The 26869-nt window shown below is 41.2% G+C and overlaps 1 protein-coding gene across 8 annotated transcripts in view; it reads left to right on the forward strand.

The window, feature by feature from the left end:
* Positions 1-26869, forward strand: part of TUB (TUB bipartite transcription factor) — a 149024-nt gene that overhangs the window by 72271 nt on the left and 49884 nt on the right. The window contains exon 1 of one of the 8 annotated variants that reach the window (XM_071558909.1): positions 8788-9220. The exons of the other annotated variants lie outside the window; for them this stretch is intronic. Within the exon in view, the coding sequence (XP_071415010.1) occupies positions 9183-9220 (38 nt within the window). The 5' untranslated portion in view covers positions 8788-9182. Of the gene's footprint in view, positions 1-8787; positions 9221-26869 lie in introns of those variants that run through there. 8 annotated transcript variants of the gene reach the window in all.

A 26869-nucleotide genomic window follows, 5' to 3' on the forward strand; every position in this document is an offset into this window, starting at 1 on the left:
AAAAGAAGAAAAAGATTTCACATGGTCATCTCCCTGTATAAAAATTTGCACAGGCTCAGATAATTTTGTATCTATGTAATTTTTATAGAGTGTTAACTACAGAGATGTAAGCTATTTGATTATCTTCCTTTATTTTTAATTCTTATCCTAAAATTACATAAGAAGTGTTGTTTTATCTTATCTTCTGCCATGCAAGAAAAGCCTCTTGGAAGAACTTAATTTTTTTTAAGTGAAAGTCTTATTTAATGTATCCTTTATGTTTTCTTTATAGTGCTCTTTGAAGGTTACATAGGTTTTGCTTAATAATTAATTGGTGTTCAAATACGTATCATTTTATGTCTAGAAGGGAAATTTTAAAACTTATATTCCCGCCTGGCTGCCAGGAAAATGTGCTCATGATCTGCCTGATGCAGCTGATGCAGTTCTCCCAGAACTGTTAATCCAGCATTGGGCTCTCCTGCTCTGAAGGAGGTTGCACTGCAGGCTGCAGCGCAGCAGGAGCTGGCACGATGTAGGTGCCCTCCTCCCTGAGGGGGTGGGACTTCACCTGCTTTGAGCCAGATGCTTCAGGTGTTGCCTTTCAGAGGGGCTGGCAAAGAGATAGGACCATCTGGAGTGCCTGGAGGGCTTCTGCAGGTGAGTACAGGAGAGCTCTGCTGAGGGTGGGTGAGACGTGTTATGGGAAGGTGTGCTGGAAGTGGGTGCAGAATGGCACAGGAGCTGCACCATGAGCCCATGAAGACCCCCAGGCCATACGCAGGGAGTGCCCAGGTGCCCATGGGTTGAGTTACTGCTTCACCAGTCAAAAAAAATCCTACCCTGGCATTCTCCAGTGGAAGCTGGGATCTACCCAGCAAATAGCTGTTAAACTTTGACAGACAAATCACTGAGAACCTCGTAAACAGTGAAGTAAAACATTTTATACGAATATGCTAAAACATACAAAAAAAAGGCTCTTTAGGCTGGACCATCTTATCAAACACAGTGTCTCACATTTAGCTTCTGTTGAACTATTTGGCCACAGCTTCAGTCATCTACTAAGGTAAAGCAAAAAAACCAATTTGCTGAAATCAATAACATTAGTAGTGCTTGCAAACAGAAATTCTCAGCCAGCAGTTTAAGTTAATTTAGTGTATCTGTATATTTGAAATTATGACCAGTTGCATTAGATTGTAATTTAGGGAAACACTGAGTAAGCAAAGCACTATCATCTTGTCCTTGTACTGGCAAATACAGAGGACTCAGAAAGTGCTTGGCACACACTCCCCAGAATCTAATTTGTATGCACTGTAGATGGATGTTTCAGTGAAGATCAACTGATTATTCCCTAGCTTATTCAGAGGCTTCCTATATAACTGTAGGCAAACTAAATAATCTACCTCTTGTCTCACTTTATCATCTCTAATGTGAATGTGACATTTTATTGCATTACAAAGATGATGTAAAGCAGTCATATTACGAATAGTGTCATAGATTGGCCAGAAGTGTAGATGATTGCAGGAAGTCAATTTAATGAGTTGCATAAATTCTGAAGGAAAATCAGGTGTTTCCATTGCAAGATCAAATATATTTAACCCATTCTATTGGAAGGAGTGCAGAAGAACAATAATTTAAATACTTATTCCTGCTCCTTTTGAAAAGTTTTACTAGCTAGATCATTTTAAAGAAAGCAAATGAAAATAATAAATTGGTGCAACTTAAATATTATCTGAAGACTTTGAAGACTGTATAATGTTTTCTAGCTGTAAAAATACTCAGCTATTCTAAAACTAGTTTCCAGTTTTCCAGCTGCTTTGACTCCAAACAAAACCATTCAAACACTTTTTCCTTGTACAGTGAACTCAACCTAATTTTAATTTGATTGCAGTTCTGTGCTAAAGTGTAACAGAACATTAATACCTTAAAAATCTGTGACTTTTTTTAATAAACTGACTTCTTTAAGTAATAATGTTTGATGGAAGAAATCTAGAGGGTATAAAAGGAGAAGGTCATTATCATGATGTTTTAAATGAACACCTAAGGCAAAGCATTTCTGGTTCTACTTACAAGTTCTGCTGGGAGCATTTCAATTTTCTGGCTCATTGTCAGGTGAAGTTAACAGCTTTTAAGGGCAAATAAATTGTATCTGAGTTTGAAATATCTGTGAATTGGAAATATCTCTGAGATTAGACAGGATTTGGTTTGGATTTTGGTTTCACTCCCCAATACCTAAGCATGAACATTTAAAACTGTATTTTCAGCTGGGCTAGACAGTTTCAGATGTATAATTTCAATGGTGGGGTTTTTTTGTTTGTTTTGTTTTACTTACAGTAACTGGAAGTAATGACTACACATGCTTTTACAGAAGAGTTATAATGGATATGCGTAGCTTTAGATTAATCCTGAGGTTCTGCAATATTAAGTACCATTGCCTACTCACCATACTGCAAAGAAGATATGTGAGGAAATGTAATATGAAGAAAGAGTTTGAGATTTATTCTTTCAGCAGGCTAAGACATGCTACCATTTGCTAAAATTTAGCAAAAATTTTAGCATCACTCTCTTAGTTGATAGACCCTGGTTTTGTCCTGAAGGGGTCCTCTAGACCTGCCATGAGGACAAAAGAAGATGCAGTATGTTCCCCTCTTGCTGGCTGAGCACAAAATGATGTATCTTAGCTCAAAGGAACAAAAAGAATAACAGGGACAAACTGAAATACAGGAGATTCCATTTAGACATAAGACAACACTGTGGAACAGGCTGCCCAGAGAAGTTGCAGAGTCTCCACTCCTGGAGATAATCAAAACTTGTCTAATCACAGCTCTGAGAAACCTGGTGTAGTTGGCATGGCTCTAGGTAGAGGAGTCAGACAAGGTGATCTCCAGAGATGCCTTTCATTGCCACCTGTCCCGTGATTCCATGAAAATGAAAAACAACATCAACAACAAAAAGAGTCAGAGTTTAAAACTATCCTTGATTTTTAGAAAGGAAAAAACAAACTAAAAGTGACTCATAATTTTCATGGGCAGTAAACTGACATTTGGTTTGCCATGGATTTAAACCTGTCTTATAGGCAAGAGATGTGTACTTTGGGCAGGGGAATATTTGAGAAAATATGTCATTACAATTTAGTATTCTAAGCACTCTGAGTGGTTACATAAATAGTGTAAATGGTTCAGAAAAGTTCAAAGAATATAAGTGCAGGAGGTGAGAGCAAAATTACTGTGTACAATACGGTCTGATAAACTTCAAAGGGAAAAGAAACCTTTTTACACAAAACCTATGTGAAATTGTATGCTGAAATGGGATAGGGATATCTAATTTTGTATTTAAGACTTCTCATAGGAAAATTCATCCTTCATTAAAACTCACTTTGGGTATCAGGATGTAGGAATAATGTTGGAGTGTAGTTAAAAAGGGAGTCTGAAGGGAATAAATAACATAATCCATTTCTAGTGGCCCCACTAGACCTAGAGTGGGACAAAAATTCCAAAGATGACAGGAGCTTTAATTAACATTATACTAGTTTCTCACTCAAGTTTCAGTGACTTTATATACAGCGGTCATGTAGTTTGTTTTCACCTCAATAACAGGATTTATTACTTACAGTACAGAATAAGAAGAATAATTGGATATATCCAGTGCAAGACTTTGAGAGAGATGGTAAGGGTGTAACAGGGTGTGGTATCAGACTGAACTGAAAACTTCTTTAGCAGGTGTTGAAAGCAGGCCACCAGCATTAAAGACAAGGACAGTGGTGTATGAGGTTTGCCTTCTAGTGCTGGCAAAATGAGCTTAACAACTACTGCTTCTCAAAACTCAGTATTTTCTCATACTTACTTATTTTATAGGAATGTGTAGATATAAGTGTCAGCCTGATATTAACTGTTAAAAACCTGGTATTAGACAGGATGTCCCAGAGTTAGGCAAGTACAAACTGAAGTGACTAAAGTGAGAAATTACCCTGGATGGCAAGGGAACTCTATTCTGTTATTGCAGAATAGATTTTACTTCAGTGTGTAACTGATCAGTATTTATAGTTCACAATCTCACAATAAAGAAACAGGAATGTACTTATTGGAATGAGAATAGATGAAATGCAATAAAGAAAAGTGAGCTTTCATGGAAAGATGGAGAGGACTGACCATGTAAAGGCTGCAGTCAGTGTTTCATGTACCAATCTTCCCAGAGTTTCATTTCCAAATTGTTCACTTACCACAAAACTTTCTTGTTATATTTGAAATTTGGATATCAAAAGTAATGCACTTCTTTTTTTTTTTCCACCAGGGAAACAAGATCTAACCTGGGCTTCTTCTGTTTAAAGCACAAGGACTGTGAACTTGGCATAAGCTTCATCAAAAGCCCACAACAACTAGCAAAATTATCTCTGTCATATCTTTGGCATTACTGAAGTGTTTATGGCCAAAATCACCAGTCAGGGCTTTGATTTTGCTTACTTTTTGTGAGAATTGTCTTATTTTTGATTTGTGGAGTTTATAATGCCTTTATTACCATCCCCGGAGTTTATTCTGAGTTTGATTCAACACATTTCAGAACTCACAGCTTGGGAAGAAATGCACTGAACTTGCTGAATATCAGCCTCTTATATAAAACCTTCAGCTCTGGCACCTCGTCCTGGTTAGTTGGACAGTTTAATTTTCAAAAAAAGGAACAGAATATCCTAGATATGCTCACAACTGATTTGAACTTTATACAAAAAATTCATGAACTCTAGATTTGGAATCAGCACAGATAAGTTTTATTTGGCATCTTTTTTCTTCAAGTATGTTCACTTGATTCTAGATATATTGGAATGGAAAAGTCTAAACACAACCACTTCTATAGTTATGCCAGCACAAACATATCCCTATTCCTTGTCATTTGGAGTTTAAAATTGGAAGAGTCCAAGCCAGTAAAGGAAAATGCAGAATCTTTACATACTTTTGCCAAAACTGTTCTGTTTGTGCTACTCTAAGATTTAAAATGCCTTGAATAGAAGTGTTTCTGCACTGTGCTTGAGCTGACCCAGAGGCAACAAACTGAGAGCTTTTGCCATTTTAAAAGACCTAAAAAGTAAAGATTAAATTAGTCTCCCAGATGTCCTGCGAATGGGTCACAAACTGTGAGTTAGGATGTGTGTTACACCACAGCATAAAACCAGTCTGGGTTATGGTGTTCGCCTATGATGTTCGTTACTATATTTTTCCTTTTTCTAAAATCAGCCTTCTTTTCAAGTCAGCTAAAAAGGTAAACAAGGCAGGAACTTAGTTCAATACATATCCTGAGCCATAGCAGCTATGAGGTGAAGGAAACTGAAAGCCACATGACATGCAGACCTTTGTATCTGCAGCACACAAGCTCTGGACAGAGCCATGCTTGCCAGTGCAGATGCAACAGTGGGCGTAGAAAGAGAAATAATAGGAATATAGATGGATGAAAACCTCTCTATAAAAGATATTCTATGCACTTTTTCAAATCAGTACATACATTTACTACTTAATTTTTTTAATGGGCTAAATAATAAGAAAATTAATTTCCCCATCGTGGACAAAGTAGACTTAAAAGTCATGAATCTGAATGCTTAGGAAAGAGCTCACAACAAATTCTTATTGTACTGCTTTCTTAGGTTTTTCAGACTCCCTTTCAACAAGAATTCTCCTGCTTTGATGTCTTGCTCTATACTCAGATTGCCAGAAGGCTTTCAGCTGCAAATGCAGGTGTTTTCAACTGTTAGATATAGTTGTGTTGTATTATTCATCACCTCAATTAGAAAGTTTATTAGTAGGACACTTATTTTACACAGAGGACAAAACAGGGATAATTGGAAAGATAGCACACTGTACATAGAGGAAGCTGTTGCTTAGTGAGACATGTTTGGCAGTGGAGGAATCAGGTTTGCATCCACCTTGCTGCTTTGCATTTCTTTCATATCTGTCAGTGAACCTCTAAAGCACAGTTTTTCTAACAGTCTGTCTTGCCCAGCAGACTGGTATCTGAAACTAATTAAACACAGCTTTTGAGAAGTATAAATTTCTTCACAGATGGCACCTAGAAATCATCATTGGATGTAGGGGTTAGTTACATGTTGGTATTTTCCCCTAGTTTTTGCTGGTTTAATACTTGGGGAAAACTGGTGTGTATGAAGCCAGGTCTGTCCTGAGCTGCTCAGAATTACTAGAAATGCCAGTGAATGTATCTGCACCTCAAGGGCAATCTTGAGGCTTGTAAAATGAACACCTTGTTGTCTTTCTCCTGGCAAGGATTTCTCTTTAACTCTTGCCCTGTCACTCAGAGATAGGTCTGTGGGTCACGTAAACAAAGCAGAGGGACATCCATAGAAGATGGTGAGATATGACTTTGCTCAGTTAGAGATGTGCTGTAACCCTGCTCTTAGTGCTGCCAGCTGCAGAGGGCTGGTACTCACCTTTCTGCTCTGCTCATCTGCTTCAGAAATGGGGGCAGAGCACTGCCAATGAGAAAGAACCAAAGCTGGACAGTGAAGGAGTATAAATGGTATTTGCCAAAGATGATAAAGGGATAAGGGGGAATCAGGTCAGGGGAAGATGAGGAAAAGGGGTGAGGGCATAAGTAAACCCTTCAAAAGCTGATAAAATAGCAGAGAACTGGTTTTCCCTTCTTTTCATACAATAATTCAGATCTTTCTTTTCCCTGTCAGCTTTCCCTAGATGGACATCCCTTTGCACGCCCACATCTTCCAGGACACTCTGACAGTCTTCCATTTTAACACCTAGTAACCTTGTATGCTTTATATTTGTTAACACAAATGAGGCCATGGGCTGCTAAATGACAGTGTAGCCCTTCCATATTTCATATGACTCAAAAGTTGAAGAGGCATCTTTTTGACCTGTGTGCATTTGCTCATCTAGTTGACTTTACACTTATGGCTTTTGAAAATAACATATTCTAATCATCAATTGTGAGAGCTTTTGACTCTGAAGAGATGAAACTCTTCTTTTGTCTTTCTTCATTTCCACAGAAGCCTCAGAAAATGGGCATGCTTAAAAAGCACACAGCTTAGTACTAGGAGATGGAAATCTCTCCTGCAGCCGCCTCCTCATGCTAATAACACTGCCAGGTGGTGGTGAATCCTGTTGTTTTACAGCTCCAGGTTGTGCCTGACTGGAATGGGGGTATGTTGAGTCCAGTGCCTGGTCAAGAAAGCAGCAAATCATTTTATCTCCATGGATAGGAGGTGATTCTTCCTTAAACAAGGATCTCATTTTGACTTCTGGAAAATGTTCAAATTTTTATTTCTGTATTTAAAACAAAACAGCCTCTGAAAAGGTTATGACAGTGAGGAATATGGTGATGTTTCTGTTACCTGTTATGCGTGTCACCTTCTCTTGAGCCTTGCTGGCTTCCTGGCCCAGTTGTCTTCAGTGGTAGTGAATTCAATCATACAGTTATGTTGGGTGAAAAAGTACCTCCTTCAATCTGTTTCTAGTTTGCTAAATTATAATACTGTCCTTGCTTTTTATGCTACAAATCCCAAATGAATGTTCTTTTTCTACTATTCTGCTCTAGCATTTCTAGGAACTTACCTCTAAACTCCGCATCTCTATTTTTTTAGATGAACAGGTTTTTTCTTTTCTTTTTTTTTTCACTGTTCACTCAGATATGCATCCTTCCACAGCCTTAATGATTCATACTTCTAATTCTGAAGTCCTTGCAATGGGATAACCTGTACTGTAGCCTGTTTCCACATGGATTCACACTGTCAAGCAGAAGACCAGTGCCACAATTTGGGGATGGCTTAGCAGGTCAGAGCTTCACATCTTTATTACTTAGGTGACCCTTACTCTCTTAGCCTTTCCAGTGTACACTGGGTGCCACACTGAATTCCTTGGCTGTTTATTCCACAAGTAATTCTTTGTGCAAAATGGTAACTTCAGTTAATTCATTATAGTGTTTCCAAATACAGTACAATGTTACTTACCTACAATAAAACTTGTGTGATACTCGGGGCCAGACTGACATCATTGAAAGCAAATAAGAGATTATATTTTGCATTAATTCTTATCTTTCACTAATTTCTTTCTTCAGGTCATGTTTCTTCTGTGAAATCCAGAACTGTTTGTATAAGCTTGCAATCTGACACAGGCAAAAGGGAGGAGGTGGGATTTACGTGGTTTTAAACGGCTTTACTTCTGCTGCAGCTGTAGAACTGGAGCACAGCTGGTCTCGCTGGGCTGAGTGGATGGTGGCCTGTAAGACTCGTGAAGCAAGAGGCACTGTGCCCTGCTCCCAGCCATCCGCAGCCTTCCAACCAGGGCGTTCCCAGGAGAGCTGCTGGAGCTCCCGGCCGTGCCAGGGCTGGCAGAGGTGGCTGCGGCCACGAGGTCCAGCGGCTCTCATCACCGCAAGGCATCAGTCCGCTGGTGGCAAGCCCAAACCCATGGACTCTCCCTTATAAGGGCCGCGTTAAGCTCTCACAAACTGCCCTCAGGCCGTAGCTCCTCGACCATTTTGGGCAGAGTTGCTGAAATTCATACATTTTGGCGGTGGCCTGAAGGGAGCCTGCAGGCTGCGCTCTCCTCGCATCTCTCCCCGTCTCGCTCAGGTGAGGGACGCCCGGACCGCGCCCAACTCCAGGCTCAGTCGCTGCGCGACCCCAGGGTGCCACGTGCTGGGATTTGCCGCTCCGGGCTGTGCCGAACCGAGCCATGGCCATGCCCGGTGCGCCCGCACATGCCCAGTGGCGGCACAGCTGACGGGGCAGGGGCAGGGGCGGGCCCGGCGCGGGGGCCGGCTCGGCTCGGGGAGGCGCGGCGGGTCCCGCCTCGCCCTGGCGAAGCCTGAGCGCGGCGGCGGCGGTGGCAGCGGGGGGGCGGGCGGGTAGCGGCAGCGTGGCCGCGGCGCTGCTGCCCTGCCTTTTTCCCTGCTCGCGCTGGCCCTTCCCCCGCCCCTCCCCGCTCCGGTGCGCGACTCAGTCGCCGCTCCGGGCAGGGAGGAAGGGCTGGGAGCCGCCTCCCGCTGCCCCCGGCCGCCCCCTCCCCATGCAGCCCGGCCCGCCGCTGGGAGCCCTCCCCGGGGGGATGTTTCTGCGGCCGCTGCCGGGATAAGCGGCGCGGCCCCCGCCCCCGCCCCGGACGGAGGATGCTGCCCGCGCCGTGGCGGGTTCCGACTCGGGCTGCAGCGGCCGCGTCCCCCTCCTCGGCTTCGGGCAGCGTCGCCGGGGAGAGATGAGTTCACGGCACCAGGCGGACTGGATCCCTTACAGGTAGGGGGGACCCCGCGAGGGGTGGTGGTTGCAGCAGAGGCACCGGGGCTGCCCCTGGGCAGGAGCCGCTGCCCCTCGGCGGGGTCCGCAGATCGCCGCCAGAGCCTGTGGCTTGTCCGCGGGGCCGGGGCGGCCGGACCCCGACCTAGGCGCGGCGGGGCGGCGGCGGGTCCCGTCGCGGGTCGCGGACCGGCCCGAGCGGGTGTTTCCGGAGGATAGGTGTCGGTCCCGCCTCCCAACTTTGGGCTGGTCCCTCTCCGCGAAGTTGGGGGCTGGTGCCGGGGAGAGCTGTCAGCCCCGCGGGGAGCGGCATCGCTGGCAGCAGAGCGGGGAGCTGACGTGCCCGCCCTCGGCCCCGGGCGGGCGGAGCGCTGCGCCGGCCGTGGTGCTGCCGCGCCGGGGTTCGGAGCACCGGGCCCGCGCTGCCTCTGCGGGAGCGGGGCTGCGGGGCGGCCGCGGCCGGCGGTGCCGCCATGGTGGGGAGCGGGATCGCCATGGCAGCGCCCGGCCCGCGGCTGCCATTGGCTCCGCCGTTGCCATAAGCTACGGGGGCCGCGGCGCGGCGGATGCCCGGGAGCTCCGCGCGTCAGCGCGCCGGGCGGTGCGGAGGGGAGCGGAGCCCCCTGCCCCGCCCTGCCCCGAGAGCTTGCACCGGGTCTGGAGCCGGAGCGTTTGCTGCTGGAACGGGGGGACAGTTTGCCCGTCCGAGGAGAAACCGAGCCAAAGATACCCTCTCCGGGCGGGATAGGCTGTTCAATGGCACAGTAATAATAAGCCGTTTCTGAACCTGCTATTCAGAGTGACATTAACATTATAGAGTTATTTTTCGTTTTCTATGAAGTATCTTTTTCAAGCTGAATTATTACAGAAAGAAATCACACTGTACTGGATGCGACAGCAAAGCATGTTTATTTCATTTATTTGGTTGTAAATAAACCAAGGTAGATACAGTAACAAGAATATTTACTTTCTTTTTTTTTTTGATGGTGGTAGAGACTCATGGAAATAAAAATATTTACAGAGTGAACCTTCAAACAAAAACACCTGTTTAAGCAGGTCAGCTGTAGTTTCCCCCCTTCTCAATGACAGTGTTTGTAGCGGACATATGCCACAATGAATGCAATATAAACACAAACAAATCACTCCCTAATACAGGGAATAAACCCCACGATCGATGCACAAGTTTCAGTTCACTGTTTTGATCTGTGCACGTGATAGTTCAACTCCATACAAGAATCGGAAAGAAAGAAACCTGATTATAGTGAACCTGAGAATATTACCACTCTCTCTTCAATAGCTCATTTAGCCCATATGATTTGAAAAGACATAAGGAATTGGCAATAAGGCTTCAAAAATGACCAGTGGATGCATTCTGATGCAATCTGAAGCCTTGGAATGAAGGCAGAAATACCAGAGGAACAGCTGTTCGTGGTTCTGCCCGGCAGCAGTATAACAGTTTCTCCATTCTCTCACTGTACACAAGGCTCTGCAGAGGCCAATGCCAAACTTTGCTGAAGATTTTTGTAGCAGTGGCCTTGAAGAAGGAATAAAACATCTCTTCTTTTTCTGCTTAGTGCAGCTCAGAGAAGCAAAGGAAGGCAAAGCAGTAGATCTTCAAAGAAACACAGATTTAATGATACTCATGTCTTTTCTCATGTAATATTATTCTTGAACGTTAACCACATGTTTTTTGGCCAGAAACTGCTGAGGACTGCCCAAAACCAAAAGGCAACTAAACCATCTCTCTGCTCTGAAGTGTCTTTATTTAGGCTTCTAACACAGAATTCTCTCACGAAGTTGACTCATTTTTCAGTCTTCAGAGCTAATTCCTGAGTTTGAGGTATATCATTGCAAATCTCATGGAACTTGTATGTTGAAAGAATCCTCTAGGATCCCCTAAAATTAATTACCCAGGAAGTAATGGGTTCTGAATGCATTATTTGACTGAGTTTACACATGAAAATGCTGTATTAGTAAAATAGGTCAAAGTACCATTTTGTAGGAGTGAAGAGGGAGAAACCTGATGTGCACCCCTTGGAATAGTTTGTCTTCTCTCTGAGAGCAAAATGTCTCATGCTTATCAGCTTTATTGCTTCAGATTCTTGTTTACTGTAGTGAGCTCAAGCCTTGCTAACTCTCAGAGCTTGGAGGGTTGTTCACCACCTTCTTTATGGTCTGTGCGACATGTGACAGCCAACAGTGTCACTGGTGCTAGTGTGGGGGACGAAGCACAGGCTGTTGGGCATGCTGAAGTCTGTAAAGATGTATGGGACATAGCCTGAGCCTCACTGATGTACAGTCTGCTAGAAAATGCTGCAAGTCCTTCTCTGAGCTTGGCAAAACAGTTTCAACTTTGTCATGGACTTTAAAATGGTAGCATGACTCCTAAACCAACACTGTTCCTCCTAGCAATCGAAAGGACATGCAGCTATATACCTGAATTAATTCATGCAAAGAAGGATTTTATTTCCTTTAGTAAAATGACATATTTTTCTTTTCAAGTGCAACAAGGCAGAGGGAATCAGTTCCATATGTGTCCTGCACAACTCACTAAGCAATCCACCTGCATGTCCACAACTCACAAACTTCTACTTCCTCTTTTAAGATGCTGAAAACATTTTGAGTGAGTTAATAGTAGGCAATTCTTTTCATGCAGAGGTGGATAAAAGATTTGTATTATTTGTGAGTTTGCAATTTCAGCATTTTGCCCTTAATCTCTTTTCTTCTTCTTCTCTTATGTATACTGCTTTTGAAACACTAGTCATAGGATGAAATTTGAGGTTGCTAATGTTGTGAAAAATAACTGGGAAATAGTTTTTTAAAAGTAAATATGTCACATTTATTTGCGTGAAACCTGTTTCATAGACAGAAATTAACGCATATGATTAGGCACCTGCATCAAGCTACACACCAGGTACAATGACCTAGGAATTCTTCTTTAAATTGAACCTATTTTTAGCAACATCTCCGTTCTTTATTATAAAGAATCAAAATAGTTTAGACTCAATTAAAAAAAAAATCAGTTGCAGTTCATGTAGCTGTTCCTAGATCCGAAAGTGATTTCTAATGGCAGTTAGGAGTAAGATGTAACTTCTCGAGGAATTATGTTCTCAAGTACAGTAATACTTTTCTTTGGTATCCTTCAGCAGTTACCAGTAAAAATAAAATGTAGAAGTAACTGATAATCATTACAGATTCATAGGAATTCAGTTGTTTGTTTAAAAATATGTTTTGGTTTCATATCTTTTTCCTGAACTCATTTTTAAATGAGAGAATTTCTAAAATTAAAATATTCATTTTTATTTTATGCTGATGTGTCTTGAACAAGTGAAGATGTTTTTTGTACTATATAACTTTAGTCAAACAAAACTGTTGCTAGCTAAGAGAAAAGTACCAATAAACCCAGTCATAGTAAGGTCCTAGTACTTATTATTTGTTCTGTTATTTTCACTTGCTTCTCTAACAATAAATCTTGGTGCTATAACTTAAAAAGCAGCATTTACAAAACCAGCTAACCTGTTCCATGAGAAACATATAAACACTGTCAGCTAAAAAGCACAATCCACATAGGAATCAATTTGCTGCAAGTCCCCAGAGTTCTCTGTAAAGCGTGTGTGTGTGTGATGCTGCTGAGCCTTGGCTCGTGTGGATAAACCTGCAGCAGCCCAAGGGGAAGGCATGGACTGTGCTGTGGGGGGCCTGGGGCCTGACACTTTGCATGGAGGGCACTGGGGAAAGCAGATCACACAGCCTGCATTTGCAGTGGCATAATGTGTCTTGATATGTACATGATGATGGTAATAATATACATTATTTTATTTGTGACAGGTTTTATTATGCTCAATTTTTGTAGCTTTCATGAATTTGCTCTGAAGTTTTAAGGCTGTGCTTAGATATTGCAGCTATAAACAGTCACAAGTTATTTATTTGCAAAGGGAAGGATGAAAATTGTGGAGCACAACTGTGCTGTAAATTCATGAATCATGGCAATTAGGGGAGATAAGAAGATTTCTGAAAGTGTGATGTGTAAACAAGTTCTGGAACAAGAACAGCCTTGAAGACCAAGGGTGTCCCACACTTGTTTCTATGCATGTATTTGAGGCATCAGGATATTAGCTATGCTTAAGCTTTGACGACAGTGCAGGGGTAGTGCTCACCTTGCTGCAAGGTGCAGTTTGTGTCCGGGTGCATCACGGCACAGGCAAGCTCGCTCTCAGCTGCCTGCTGTGAGGAATGGCATGGATAATGTATGAGAGCTGCTTTTTCTGAGGAAAAGGATACAAAGAGTATGTCTCTCCTCTTCTCTGAACTAGGCTATCTTGTCTCAGGTTATTGTGATGTATAAAATTAGCCCAGCTGTGTGCTTTTAGAACATTTAAGTTAGACCTCTCTCCCTTAATGGAGCTCTTGCATAGGCTGTTCTGCTGTAGTGTGTGGAGACTCTATCAGAGATCAAAAGCCTGGTTTGCCCAGCATCAGTGTGAGGGAGCTGTACAAGCAAACCGGCAGAGGCAATTGCTACACTGAAACTGGTAGCTTAAATCAACCAGGCAGAAAAGAAAGGTGAGGAAAATAAGTATCACTTCAGTTTCACTAGCGAGGGAAATAGAGACCTGTGGAAGTTGCAGGGAATTCACTTAAATGGAAATGGGACAAGGCTCAAGGGAGATGAGCTGCAGAGCAGGGAGTGAAACCTAGTTGTCTTGTGCTTCTCAGTGTGCCAAAGGTGGATTTAAGTAGGGGACTGAAGGGGCTTTGCCACCTCTTGCGTGGTGCACCTTGGGCCTTATGACAGTAAATGGCTGTACCAGCTGTCCTGAAGTACAACTACCCCGAGCCACCTTGGTGGCATCAGCAGCCAGATAGAGACTAAAACTAATTTTCTAATGGGCCAGTGGGTTTCTGGTAGCAACGATCATGCGCAGGTTTCTGGCAGTGACAATTATTTACAAGCCATCTGTGCCAGATTTGGATCACAGCCAGAAAGTGAATATAAAATGTTATGTCTCCTCTTGCACTTCCCTGAGTTGGGCAGTTTTGATTCTCATGCCTGAGGGTTTTTGGATGTTCCTTGAAGTGGCATCCATTTAGACATCCAAGCAGCAGCTTTTCTGGAAGGTGGTACTTTTTTATTTTAGTAACTAAAAATTGCCCTTATAGAGATCTGGATTCTTTTCACACTTCCTCATTTCTCTTCCTCTCACACTAATGACTTATTTTCTAATTCATGCTTTTCTGTTCTTTTCTGTTCTTTCTCCATATGAACATTTTTCATTTTGCCATCTTGCTCTTCTTGCCTCTTTTTCTGTTTTCTTTCTGACTTTGAGATTATTCATGAAAATAGAATTCTGTCTTCTCAGCTCTATGGTGCCTGCAGAAGATACCCTTCTCTGTAAATGTTTGCTATTTAATTTGCATTTTATTTTCTATAGCTTTTGAATAAATCTATCCCAACTTCTCATTGTATTACTTAAGTAGTTAGTACATTGGCAATTTTTTAAAGCTGAAAGTATTTTATTATTGAGAATTAATTTCAGTATTTCCAGCAGTTTATTCAAAGGTTATTGCTTTAAGCATGAGTGTTAAAATTGGTGTTTATTTCATATCTCACTTATTGCTCAAGGTTTTGTTCCAGTGGTGTGTGAAGGCCAGTAAATGAGATTAGGAGATGTCCTTCTCAGTGACAGTCTGTGTCATGCAAATGGCAGTTCCAGGGAACAGAGGAACTGTTCTCCCACAGTTTGGCAATCTCTTTTATCTTGATGTAGTGGCAGGATGATACCAGCAAGTTCTGAAGAATCTCACCTGAGAATGTAACACATCTCTGGACCCTGTGATCGTTTGCATAATGCTAATAGTATGCAGTCTTCAGGCTGAAAATTCTCAGTTAAGCAAACAGGTACAAAAGAAGGTTATAAAATACAAGTGAAAAGCTCAGTGTGATTGTTGGCTTGGTTGGTTTTGCTTTCATTTTTGTTACAGACATACAGTCATCACCTTCTTTTGACAATCCTGTTCTTAGAATGAGAAGTGAGGGGTGGTGACTTGGTAAGGAAATGTGCTTCCAGAGAAGAGTGTATAGAGTGTATAAAGGTAATAATGGGAGAATGTGGAAAGACTGGAGTAATTATTTTGGGATAAGTAAGCGTGATAAAAAATGAAACTTTTTTCTGGCATAGTGTTTTTATACAAGCTTGTTTTGTTTAATACTTGATGACAATGTAGCTTATGTATTTTATGGCTACATTGTGTAGCTTTGTGGCACTTAAGGAGGCCTTCAAAAGCTCAGTTTGCTCTGTAATTAAATTACTTGCTAGATGTTTTTGTATTTTATTCTTTTATGTTAAAAAGAAACTAAAATATATCTTTACTTTCCCTTTCAGTGATTACAGCGGAAGTAACTTTTATACTTTGTGTTGCTAATAAGCGGAGATATAACATATTTATCCATTTTTTATCCTGAAAGAGAAAAAGTGATCCCATTGAAAACTCTTCCTTTTTGGAAAACGTAGTAGGGCCTTATACAGCAGAGGAGAGTAACTGCTTCTGTCAGTACAAGAACTTTGCAGGTTTGGATCTTGATTTTGTGCATTCAGACTACTGTCCTTCCCCTGAGGCAGGGATGCTGTGGAGTCTAAGGCCACCCTCTACAATACATGCAATTGTGTGTGTGCTTGCAGGGAGCTGTCACAATGAGTTGCCACAAGAGCCTTTCTACTGACTTAAGAGGGGATTGGACTGATGTTATCACCTTCTCTGAGTTCATGTTTTAGCTGAGCAAATAACTGGCCAGTGGTCTATAATACATGAATATGCGAATGTGCTTGTGAGTGACACACTTATCTTGCTCTCTGACAACACAAGTACCCCAGTCATTCTTTCATGAAGTCAAGTTTTAGCTTGAATTCTCAGATGTTTATGAAAATTAAGTCTTGAATTGCAAATTTCAGTGGAAACCTCAAGATTCCTGTTGAGAGGCATGTTAACACAAGCCTGTAAATATCATAATTCATGATTAATATAACTCATTTGACTCAGCTAATGAAACCACAGCATGAAATTTTTAATGGTAATTTTAATTGTAATCACAGTTCTAACTGCCTGCAGATGAGAAATTGCAAGGTGAAGAAATTCCTTGATTAACTTCAAATGATGGCTAAGTTGGAAATTGTATTTGCAAGTGAAATACAGATATGTTGGTATTTGATCCATGTTTAGGGAAGAGATCAGAACAGTTCTGTCTTTCAAATTTAGTATCAGTTTAAAGCAAAATGAATAAAGTTAAAGGCATTTGGCATTTCCATTAATAGTATCTGTGCCACAGCAAGAAGCATAAGGAAAATTGGTCTGTTTTTTCCAGAGCAGGTTGTTGCTAACTAGTGTTACTACAGAAGCATTTTCACTTGTCTGCAGTAGCAACAACAACAAAAAATTACATTGCATTATGTTACAACTTTCACTTCTGAAAATTGGGAGAAATTATTGAATGTATTCTGGAAATTAAAGAATAGATAACTTGTCCAGACAATGACTTAGACTAACAGCTCAGGTCAGGTTGAGTGGAAACCAAAGGCTAAGACACTTACTGGATCCTGGAATTCATTCCATTATTTTTGGCAGTTATAAATCCCAAGACTCAAGCCGCCAAGAGTGTGAATTTCCATTAAACAGTGTTTTGCAAGCCTGGGGATTGTATGAAGTCTTATATGCTAAAACTTCACCTTAGTTATATGGGTAAATAATGCCTTTTTTGGGACACTGCATCTGTAGAGCAACGTTAAATAACTTTAAAGGTGTCTCTATGCACCACTGAGTCAGACCTTGATAATTGATTCTCCCAGGTTACTGAAATCACTGGCTTGCTGCAGATTTAAAAAGTGAAGTATAAGGTTTTAGCGAAAGTTTTTGTGCTCACCCTAGAATAACATTAGCATTGTTTTATTGCCTGTCCTTAAGGCAGAGCTTATGTGCCTCTGCATATTGTTAAATCTATGCAATCATAGACTGATTTCCATCGGAAAAGATCTCCAAGACCTTTGAATCCAACTGTTAACCCAGCACTGCCAAGTCCCCCACTAAGCCATGTCCCTATGAGCCAGCCACATCTACACAGTTTTTATTACCTCCAGAGACAGTGACTCTACCACCTCCCTTGGCAGCCCATTCCAATGCCTGACAACCCTTTCAGTGAAGAAGTTTTTCCTAATATCCAATCAAAGCCTCCCCTGGCACAACTTGAGGCCATTTTCTCTCATCCTATCTCTAGTTGCCTGGGAGAATGAACCTGCCCTCTCTTGGCTACAGCCTCCTTTCAGGTAGTTGTAGAGAGCAGTATGATCTCCCCTGAGCCTCCTCTTTTCCAGGCTAAACAGCCTCACCCACTGATCGGACTTGTGCTCCAGACAGTTCACTAGCTCCGTTGCCCTTCTCTGGAGTTGCTCCAACCCCTCAATGTCTTTCTTGTAGTGAGGGGTCCAGAACTAAACACAGGACTTGAGATGTGGCCTCACCAATGCCAAGTAAAAGGAGAGAGAGACAATCACTTCCCTGGTCCTGCTGGCCAGTTTATTTCTGATACTGGCCAAGATGCTGTTGGCCTTCTTGGCCACCTGGGCACACTGCTGCTTTGTGTTCAGCTGCTGTCAACAAGCATGTTCAGGTCCTTTTTCACCAAGCAGCTTTCCAGCCACTCTGCCCCAGCCTGTAGTGGTGCATGGGGTTGTTGTCACCCAAGTGCAGGACCTGGCACTTTGCCTTGTTGAACCTCATGGACTTGATCTAGGCCAAATGATTCAGCATGTCCAGATCCCTCTACAGAGCCTTCCTCCCTCCATTAGATCAACAGTCCTGCCCAACTTAGTGTTATCTGCAAAATGACTGAGGGTGCCCTTGATCCCCTTGTTCAAATCATCGATAATGTTATTAAATGGGTCTGGCCCCAATACTGAGCCCTGGGGAGCACCACTGGCTGCCAGCTGGATTTAGTTCTATTCACCACCATTCTTTGGGCCCAGCCATCCAGCCAGTCTTTTACCCAGTGAACAGTGCACCTATCCAAGCTATGAGCAGCCAGTTTCTCCAGGAGAATGTTGTGGGAAACAGTCTTAGAGCTTTTACTAAAGTCTGATGTGGATGTTACTTCTGGCCCCACTGAGGTGGTGTGAGGCACAGGCTCTTGGCGGTTCTCAGCTCCACCTGAAGTTCCCCCAGTTTGGGAAACCTCCTTGTGCACCACGCTGGAGTGCTCTGCTGCCAATTGTGCTGGCATAGAGGCACTCACTCTAGCAACTGATGGAGGCATGGAGAAGCCTGTAGCTTTGCTTGGGGTGGAATTGGTAAATCCTTTGCTTCTGTATTTGATCTCTGTGGTATGTCCATGCTGCATGCTGCAGCACAGTACAGAGGTGCCTGGCTGAGCTGTATGTGAGCTAACACAGATACTGGAAGATGTGCAGCCACATCAGAAATGCACAAGTGATACTGTCCTTTGAGAAGCAGTGCAGTTCCGTCTGGGAGGAGCCAGTTTATGTGTTAGCTTGTTTACAGCTAGCTGGGAATCTGTAATAGCACAGTTCACAATGTGGTTATAACTTTTAATTTAGAAATCATTATCTGCTCTAAAATAAGGATGTTAAATTTTGGCCATTTGAGAGCACTAGCCACCTTTGAGTGACCTAATCTAGGCTATGTTTCTTCAGAATACTAGGATGATTCTTGGATATGCCAAATGTAGAAATTAAGATATACTATATATACAGAGAAATTGGACCATCATATCAGTACATAGAAATCATGACATTATTAGAAGTTTGAGGCATCCTGGAAGATGCCTTTTAAATATTGGCTATTTCAAAGAATGATATAGTGTAGTATTCTGGCAGTATTGATGCAGCTTGAAAAATTCTTAATTACCTCTTTGGGGCTTGAATATCATTCTCGGTTTTTGAAGATCAAGAAAAACCAGCTCAGGAGAAATTTAAATGAAAGTAAATGTCCTTCCTTCCTTCCCTCCTTCCTTCCCTCCTTCCTTCCCTCCTTCCTTCCTTCCTTCCTTCCTTCCTTCCTTCCTTCCTTCCTTCCTTCCTTCCTTCCTTCCTTCCTTCCTTCCTTCCTTCCTTCCTTCCTTCCTTCCTTCCTTCCTTCCTTCCTTCCTTCCTTCCTTCCTTCCTTCCTTCCTTCCTTCCTTCCTTCCTTCCTTCCTTCCTTCCTTCCTTCCTTCCTTCCTTCCTTCCTTCCTTCCTTCCTTCCTTCCTTCCTTCCTTCCTTCCTTCCTTCCTTCCTTCCTTCCTTCCTTCCTTCCTTCCTTCCTTCCTTCCTTCCTTCCTTCCTTCCTTCCTTCCTTCCTTCCTTCCTTCCTTCCTTCCTTCCTTCCTTCCTTCCTTCCTTCCTTCCTTCCTTCCTTCCTTCCTTCCTTCCTTCCTTCCTTCCTTCCTTCCTTCCTTCCTTCCTTCCTTCCTTCCTTCCTTCCTTCCTTCCTTCCTTCCTTCCTTCCTTCCTTCCTTCCTTCCTTCCTTCCTTCCTTCCTTCCTTCCTTCCTTCCTTCCTTCCTTCCTTCCTTCCTTCCTTCCTTCCTTCCTTCCTTCCTTCCTTCCTTCCTTCCTTCCTTCCTTCCTTCCTTCCTTCCTTCCTTCCTTCCTTCCTTCCTTCCTTCCTTCCTTCCTTCCTTCCTTCCTTCCTTCCTTCCCTCCCTCCCTCCCTCCCTCCCTCCCTCCCTCCTTCCTTCCTTCCCTCCTTCCTTCCCTCCTTCCTTCCCTCCTTCCTTCCCTCCTTCCTTCCCTCCCTCCTTTCTGGTATGATTCTTGGATACCTTCTGTTATTGATTAATTTAATACTGTATGCTTGAGGCTTTGCAATAGAGAGGTTGTTCTGTGTAGTATTGGAAGGAAAAAATTTTCCAGTCCTGTGCGCCTTGTGACAGAGTGATTTCTAGATCATTCTGTTGGAAAAAATGTGGAAAAATGTTTGCATACCCTGAAAAGTGGAATATGCAAGTTTAGGTGTTCATGTCCCTGCCTTGATGTTTCCTTCCTGAGAAAAGTATTTCTCACACCTCAGATGAGTGCCTTGACTTTCAGGTTATTTGTTGGTGGGGGCTGGGCCTCTCCCTCTCCCTTTCAAAATTTTCTTCTGAAACTGGAAGTCACTGAGTTTGCAAGATTTGGATTTGATAAATTGGCATTTTCTTACAAAGACTTCTGGCAGAAGATTCCTGTGAACTCTAGACTTGGAAGAAAAGATTTTAGGGCTTATAAAATTGATTTTACTTACAATAAATTGTAATTTCTGAAAGCCATCATTTCATTGATGTGGTGCCACACAATATAAACCACAATCAAAATTGAAGGAGATAGTAAGGCAGCCAGGAGTTCATTGGATATGGCCATCCAGTTGCTGGACTTTCAGTTTATTGCTTGTTGCATTCCATGAAAATATATAGAGATTTTGAAATAAAAGTTTTAAAAACACATGCAGAATAGCTGTATTTTATCCTTAGACTGGTATATGCCTTTCAAAGGGTAGAATGCAGTACTACACAGGGAACCCGAAGAGTCTATGGTTGGATTTTCAAGAGTGCTCAGAATCTGTTGAAAATACTTAATGTGGTGGACAATAACTATTGTGCTGCCTAGCCAAAATGACAAACAGCATATAACACATTGCAGTTTTTGTGTTCTTTGGCAAGAACAACTCATTCTCATAAGGATTAATCTGAATTAAAACTTAAGATATGTTAGAGGTATAGATATTTTCACTTCATTGCATGATGAACTCTAAGTACGCCCAGCTGACATCATGAGGCATCCTCAAAGTAAACTCTCTGTGCATTGAGGTGAAAATTCAGCCCAAAGGGTTTTAATTTACAGCCAGCTCTGCAATATTGCATTTGCTGTGGACTTGAATTAACAATGCCAATCACCACTGCATATTGCAATAAAAGTAAATAGAATGATGGTGTTCTGAATAGTTTTACTTTTCACTTTGCACTTGATGACATCTATCTTGTTGCTAATTTTTCATGAAATGGCGATAATATTATTTCTGTATTTTTTTATTTTCATGTGGTTAAAAATATGTCTATAACTAGCAATGATTGAGGCATTATTAATAATTCCCTAAGTTACTTACTTTGTGAAAGGGAAGGCATTTGTTTTCCTTTTGCATCACTAAATGCCTGCCTCTATATCCTAATGATACTCAATGCTTAAGGAAACTTATTCAGCTTGTTACTGTGGTTCTTTCCCTTTTTGTGTGAGTCCTCTGTATCTGGAAGTTTGATCTGTAGTGCTCTGTCTGTTCAAAGGGCTGATGTTGGTTTTGGGGAGAGTAGTGTATGTGCTGCTGGGAGAGTGCCTGGACATAGTGCGAGTTGTGCTGAATTTGTCAATAAGTAATGGCAGTATTTCCCTATAATCTTTCAGCTCATCTTGAATTGAATTTTTTAATAATCATAAAGCATATAAATATTTGATCAGGACTCAGGTTTGTGCTGCCATCCAAGAACTATCATCAGGAGTCCTTAGAAACTAGATTACAGATTCAAGCAGAGGTCCTTGTCAGCAGGTGGGAGCAGGAGAGGGAAGATGTGTTCTCTGGAGAGCAGCCAGGTTTTCCAGCACACGTAGTCAGCGGTCTGGGTGAGCAGTCTCTGGTCACTGCTGGGGTCACAGCTGTGAGGCTGGCAGTCCAGAGGGTCATGCTGTGTGCCCCTCAGTTTGACACACATAAAGATGACAGCATGTGCACTGGTAGTGTGGAACACCACCCCAGAACGGTAAACACTTTTGAAGGATCACAAGTAGGAAGCTGTTGCTGTCTTAGAAATTTCTAGCTTGATTATGCCAGACAGCTTTCCTTCCGTAATTCTTCTGCTGAACTAATCCTGTTCCAGTTTTGATAGTCCTGAAGGAGCAAGAAAATGGAGTCCTCTGAGTCTGTCAGAATGAAGCTGAATGATATTCAGTGGATGCCCCTTGAGCCTAAAATGGCTCACCTTGTATCCTACAATAAACACAAACTCACGGGTTGTGCATTGAAGTATTAGAGCTATGAGAAATGTGCAAATAACAGTGATCACATGCTACATCAATTAGACATTTTGTGCAGTGGGCAATTAGTGTTCCACAAAGAAATCAGAAGATACAGTCATATGTATTTATCAGAGAGGAGTATAAAACATCTGCTAGTGTATGAGTGTTGATTAGACCCAAAGGGGGATCTTAGTTTCATTCTTTTTTAATGGTCCAATAGATAAAATGACTCTTTCTGCATTACTTAAAGGCATTTGGAAATAGCTTCCCACTGTGCCAGAAGTGGCTTAATTACATCTGATATGGTTAATAGAGGTCTCCACCTTTGTGTGATACAGCTCCCTCTGTCTGAGAGTACATGTGCCTGCTGTTCTCTCCTTTGCCTGGTCCACACCTGGTGATTTGCAGTGTGGCCGTGGCTCAAGAGCCCAGTGACAGGTCACTCAGTAGGCTGTATGCACTTTGGCATAGTGCTGTAGTGTACTGCCAGTCTTGTGTCTCACCCTTTGCTGTCCTGCTTGGTGTAGAGCCCTGCGAGATACTGCAAAGGCAGAAGTGTTACAGGTGGGGACACTGAACATATAGCAAAGTGTGGCTTTTCCAGTATAAAAACTCAGTAACAAGATTGGGGAGGGACCTATATTTACTTTATCTTCCATTTCCAATCTTCTTTCCTCTAAATAAGATTACCTTATTTATTTATTTTAAAATGCTGCTTGTCTGTTTAAAAGAAATCCAAATTGGGATAATGGGAACTATGCACATTGAAACAAAAATAATATGAACCCACTATATTTTCTTCACAATGTGTTGGAGTTGGAAGGAATCTTCTGCACATACATGTAAGAAGTGGTCCTAGGATCAATACAGTTTTAGAAATTAGAATTCCTGTAGCTGTCGTTCTCATTGCTCAAATGGTATTATGGAGCCCAAATACTTCCTCTCCACAGAGAGTCTATTTTAGGTCTTTGCATCTAACCAGTCACCATCTTCATCATGAAATCAGTTGGATTTAGAAAAGATTCACTCATCTTTAGTTTTAGTTGAAATTGATCAAGTTATAGATATTTCTCCCTTTATGTAACCAGGCAGAACCCACTCATTTTTTGATAACAAATTGTCAGTGAAGGAATTTGATGTTTGAGTGCTCTGATCAAATTTTATTGAGGAAGCCTTGTAGAAATGAGAATTCTTTCTGAAACTTCCAGAAGTACACTTGTTCCCTGCTTTCTGCAAAATATGACATTAACATACATGTTTTATGAGAGAGGGATAACTTAAATACTTCTCTGACAAAGACCCAAATTGAATTTAGTTTTACATGCATGGTATGATTTGCTTCCTGTTCAAGGAAATCAGCAGCCAGCCTGATAAACCCATATTTCTATTCACTTTTTAGCCACATTTTAATTGAAAATGTTTCATAGGAGAAAAGCAGATTTGCAAGTATGTCCACAGACAGTTCTGTATGTTGTGCTTCAGTCGCCAGTGGAGATTGCTTTTGCTGTGATTGTTGCTAACAGGCATTCTAGCAGGTGAAGTGGAATAATTAAAATGGCAACTTCAGCCACATAATAAAAAATATGAAAAGGATGGTGAAAGCCCTTTCCTGTAATGGTTTGTTACTGATGTCACAGCACTTGAACAGTTCTTTATTCAATAAAAATGCTTTCCATCTTATTCTCCCAGCCTTCACTTTGCAAGTTAAACACCAGACGGCCTCATGGCAAATAGATTTGTATGTTTTGTCGTGATTTTTCTGTCCACAAAAAGTGTTAATAAAATTTTCTGTACAGTTTTGTCAGCAAAATCTTTCTTTAGTAGTTAATCTGATCTACTTCAACTGTGATCTCTTTAGTTACATTTTTAAATGATGCATGGGAGCAAATTAGATTAGACTTGTTTTCTTTATTGAAAAATGGAAAGCACAAAATCCAAGACCTGGTATTATCTTGAATTACCTCAGGACCTGTTTCTTTCTTGCTTAAACCAATCTGCTTCAAGAGCATGGCTGTATCAATGGTATCTCTTTTAACCTGTACTGACTTCGAAAGTAGAAATGGAAGTGGTTTTAAGCACAGTTGTTCTGTATTGTATTATCAAAACGTTTGAGATGGGAAACAATTTGCACTTTTTCTGAATAGATGGGGAGTGACATTTCTTAATTATGGGTTCTGGTTATTGTATTTCTCTTGAAGCTTTTTCGTTAAGTTGCAACCACATGGGAAACAGTAGTTGTCACAATGTAATTGAATGTTGGAGGTTCATTTTAGTGCCACAGGTCGAAAGTCAACCTGAGACTATAATTCATTTTCCTTTAAAAACAAAGAGCGAAATAAAAGAAAAAACCCAAACCACACAAACCCAGTGATACCAAATCTTCTGTACATCTGAATAATGTTTAAAAAGCAGTTTGTCTATTCTATGCAGTGAATAGAGTCAGTAGATTTTTCCTATGTTATTTCTGGCAATAAACTTATCCCTGTCTTTCTGTGAGTTCCTAATATGCCTGAATCTTAAAAAAAAAAAAAAAAAAAAGAAAAAAGAGAGAGAGAGGGAAAGAAGAAAAAGACAAGGGAAACCGTTTTAGTCTTAACTGGTAAATCAACTGCCGTGTCCTCAATATCAGTAACCAGCATGAAAACAGCCATTAAAATTGCTGTCCATTTTGTTTCTAGGAACTGACAAACATACACTTTGCAATCCTATATAATTATAATTTGATTCTAGAGAACTGTAATTTCTACCAATATGTTGAAATATATCATTTAAGCATAAACTTTCAGTACAGAATGTGCAGGGATTAGTGGCACAACCTTAATGAGAATTACACTGCTTAATTCCTTGGATAATATGCTGGTAACGTGTCCTTTATAAATTTTGAGAGGTCAAATGTACTGAAAATCTGTAGCAGTATATGAATGGCAAAGAATGCTTGTGGCTTTGTATGAGAGCTGTCATTCGGTTTATAAAACATGGTGCCCTATTTGCTTAGTCACTGGCATGTGGTTGAAGAGAAAAAGAATGCTTAAGTTGAAACAGCTTAAAAAAAAGTAGATTGGATAAATGCCGAGATCTTTTTTTCATCTAATGCCTTTGGATATTTTGTTGCAATTACAGATGACAGCTGCTTGCCAGTTTATGAAAAACAAATATTTAGTGTCGACAAACTTTTTAAATCTAGTTATCTTATGCTGCTTTATTTTAAAGATGAGGTTACTCTTTTTGCATGTAAAATATTTGTGGAAATCCTAGGAGTTTTCAAAACAATCATGAAAATCATCTTGTTGTGTTTCCTTTTTGCTTTTTTTTTCCCTTTTAATTCCTTTTTCATTACCATTTGATAGAACTGGTGGATATTTGACAAGCAGTTTAGAAAACATAAAAATGAACGATTTTTTTATCAGCCGTCTGATTTGGTGTTCACCACTTCACATACTATAACATTTTATTGTGCAAGAACTTAGCCATTTGAGCAGATCTAGATGGCAATATTTATGTCCAGCAATAATAAGTTATATTAGTCAGTTCAGGATCAGAACCATAAAAATTAGATGGTGTATGTATATCAGACGCTACTTTCAGTCTTCTTCAAGTACAGTGAAAATAGTGCTCTTAAAAGGGTTTGAAATGTCTTGCCTGCAGAATTGATTTTGGCTCTCAAACAGTACCACATAGGCTGTTTATGTGATGTTGTTCTGAAGCCCAGAACAGTAATTTGGAAAAGATAGTTGCAGTTAGAAATGGGAATTAGTTGGGTCATGATGATTTTGCTCTTAACTTTTCAGTAATTTGATAACTGTGTCAACTACAAGCTGTATACTGCAGAGGAGATTTTCAGCTGGAAATCCAAAGCTTTTTAGGGACACTGATTCCCAGTTCTCTGAAACTGTGGGTCTGTGTGCTGTCTGACTCCTCTGCTACAGCCTTTCCCGCAATTCTCATTTCTTGCAGGCAGCACAGTTCTTGCATGTCTTACACATCTTGTTGACGAAATTTTATGTCATGAAGGGAAGGATTGCCATATCAATTAACTGCCTGTGCTGAAGGAATCCAGCACTTGAGTCATAGCAGTTAATGATGATAATTTTCCAGACTGCATAAAAAAACTCTAGTACCTTTCCAGATTTTCTCTCCCACTTGTTTTCTGGGTTGTTCCCCCCCCCCCCCCCCATATATACATATATCTAAGTGTATATACTGAAATACTTGGAAATAATGTCTTATCTGGTCACCTATTGAGAGATAGAGCTGGGCAGAGCAGATAATGTGTTACTTTTTTAAAGTTATCAAACTTATTACTGACAAAATGTTTTTTAATATTTTTCTATTTGTGTATCACCATAGCAAGGCATTTCACCTAGCTCTTTGTAGTGCCACACATTATACTATAAAGTGTTGAGAGAATAATCTAGAGTATTTATTAGACCAAATGATAATTTCATTGGAGGCAGTTTGAGAGAACCAGTTGAAGACAACTTCATAATTTCAATCAATTAAAGATTGTATTGCCAGAGTATTTGGTGTTTCTTATTTGCTGAAATATCAATGGCATATACTGTACCAACAACAGTGGGGGAAATCCTGATGTGTGCCTTTCTGCCTGTATTTTATATGCTCT

Source organism: Pithys albifrons, chromosome 6, assembly GCF_047495875.1.
Source record: "Pithys albifrons albifrons isolate INPA30051 chromosome 6, PitAlb_v1, whole genome shotgun sequence".
In the NCBI taxonomy this organism is placed as follows: domain Eukaryota; kingdom Metazoa; phylum Chordata; class Aves; order Passeriformes; family Thamnophilidae; genus Pithys; species Pithys albifrons.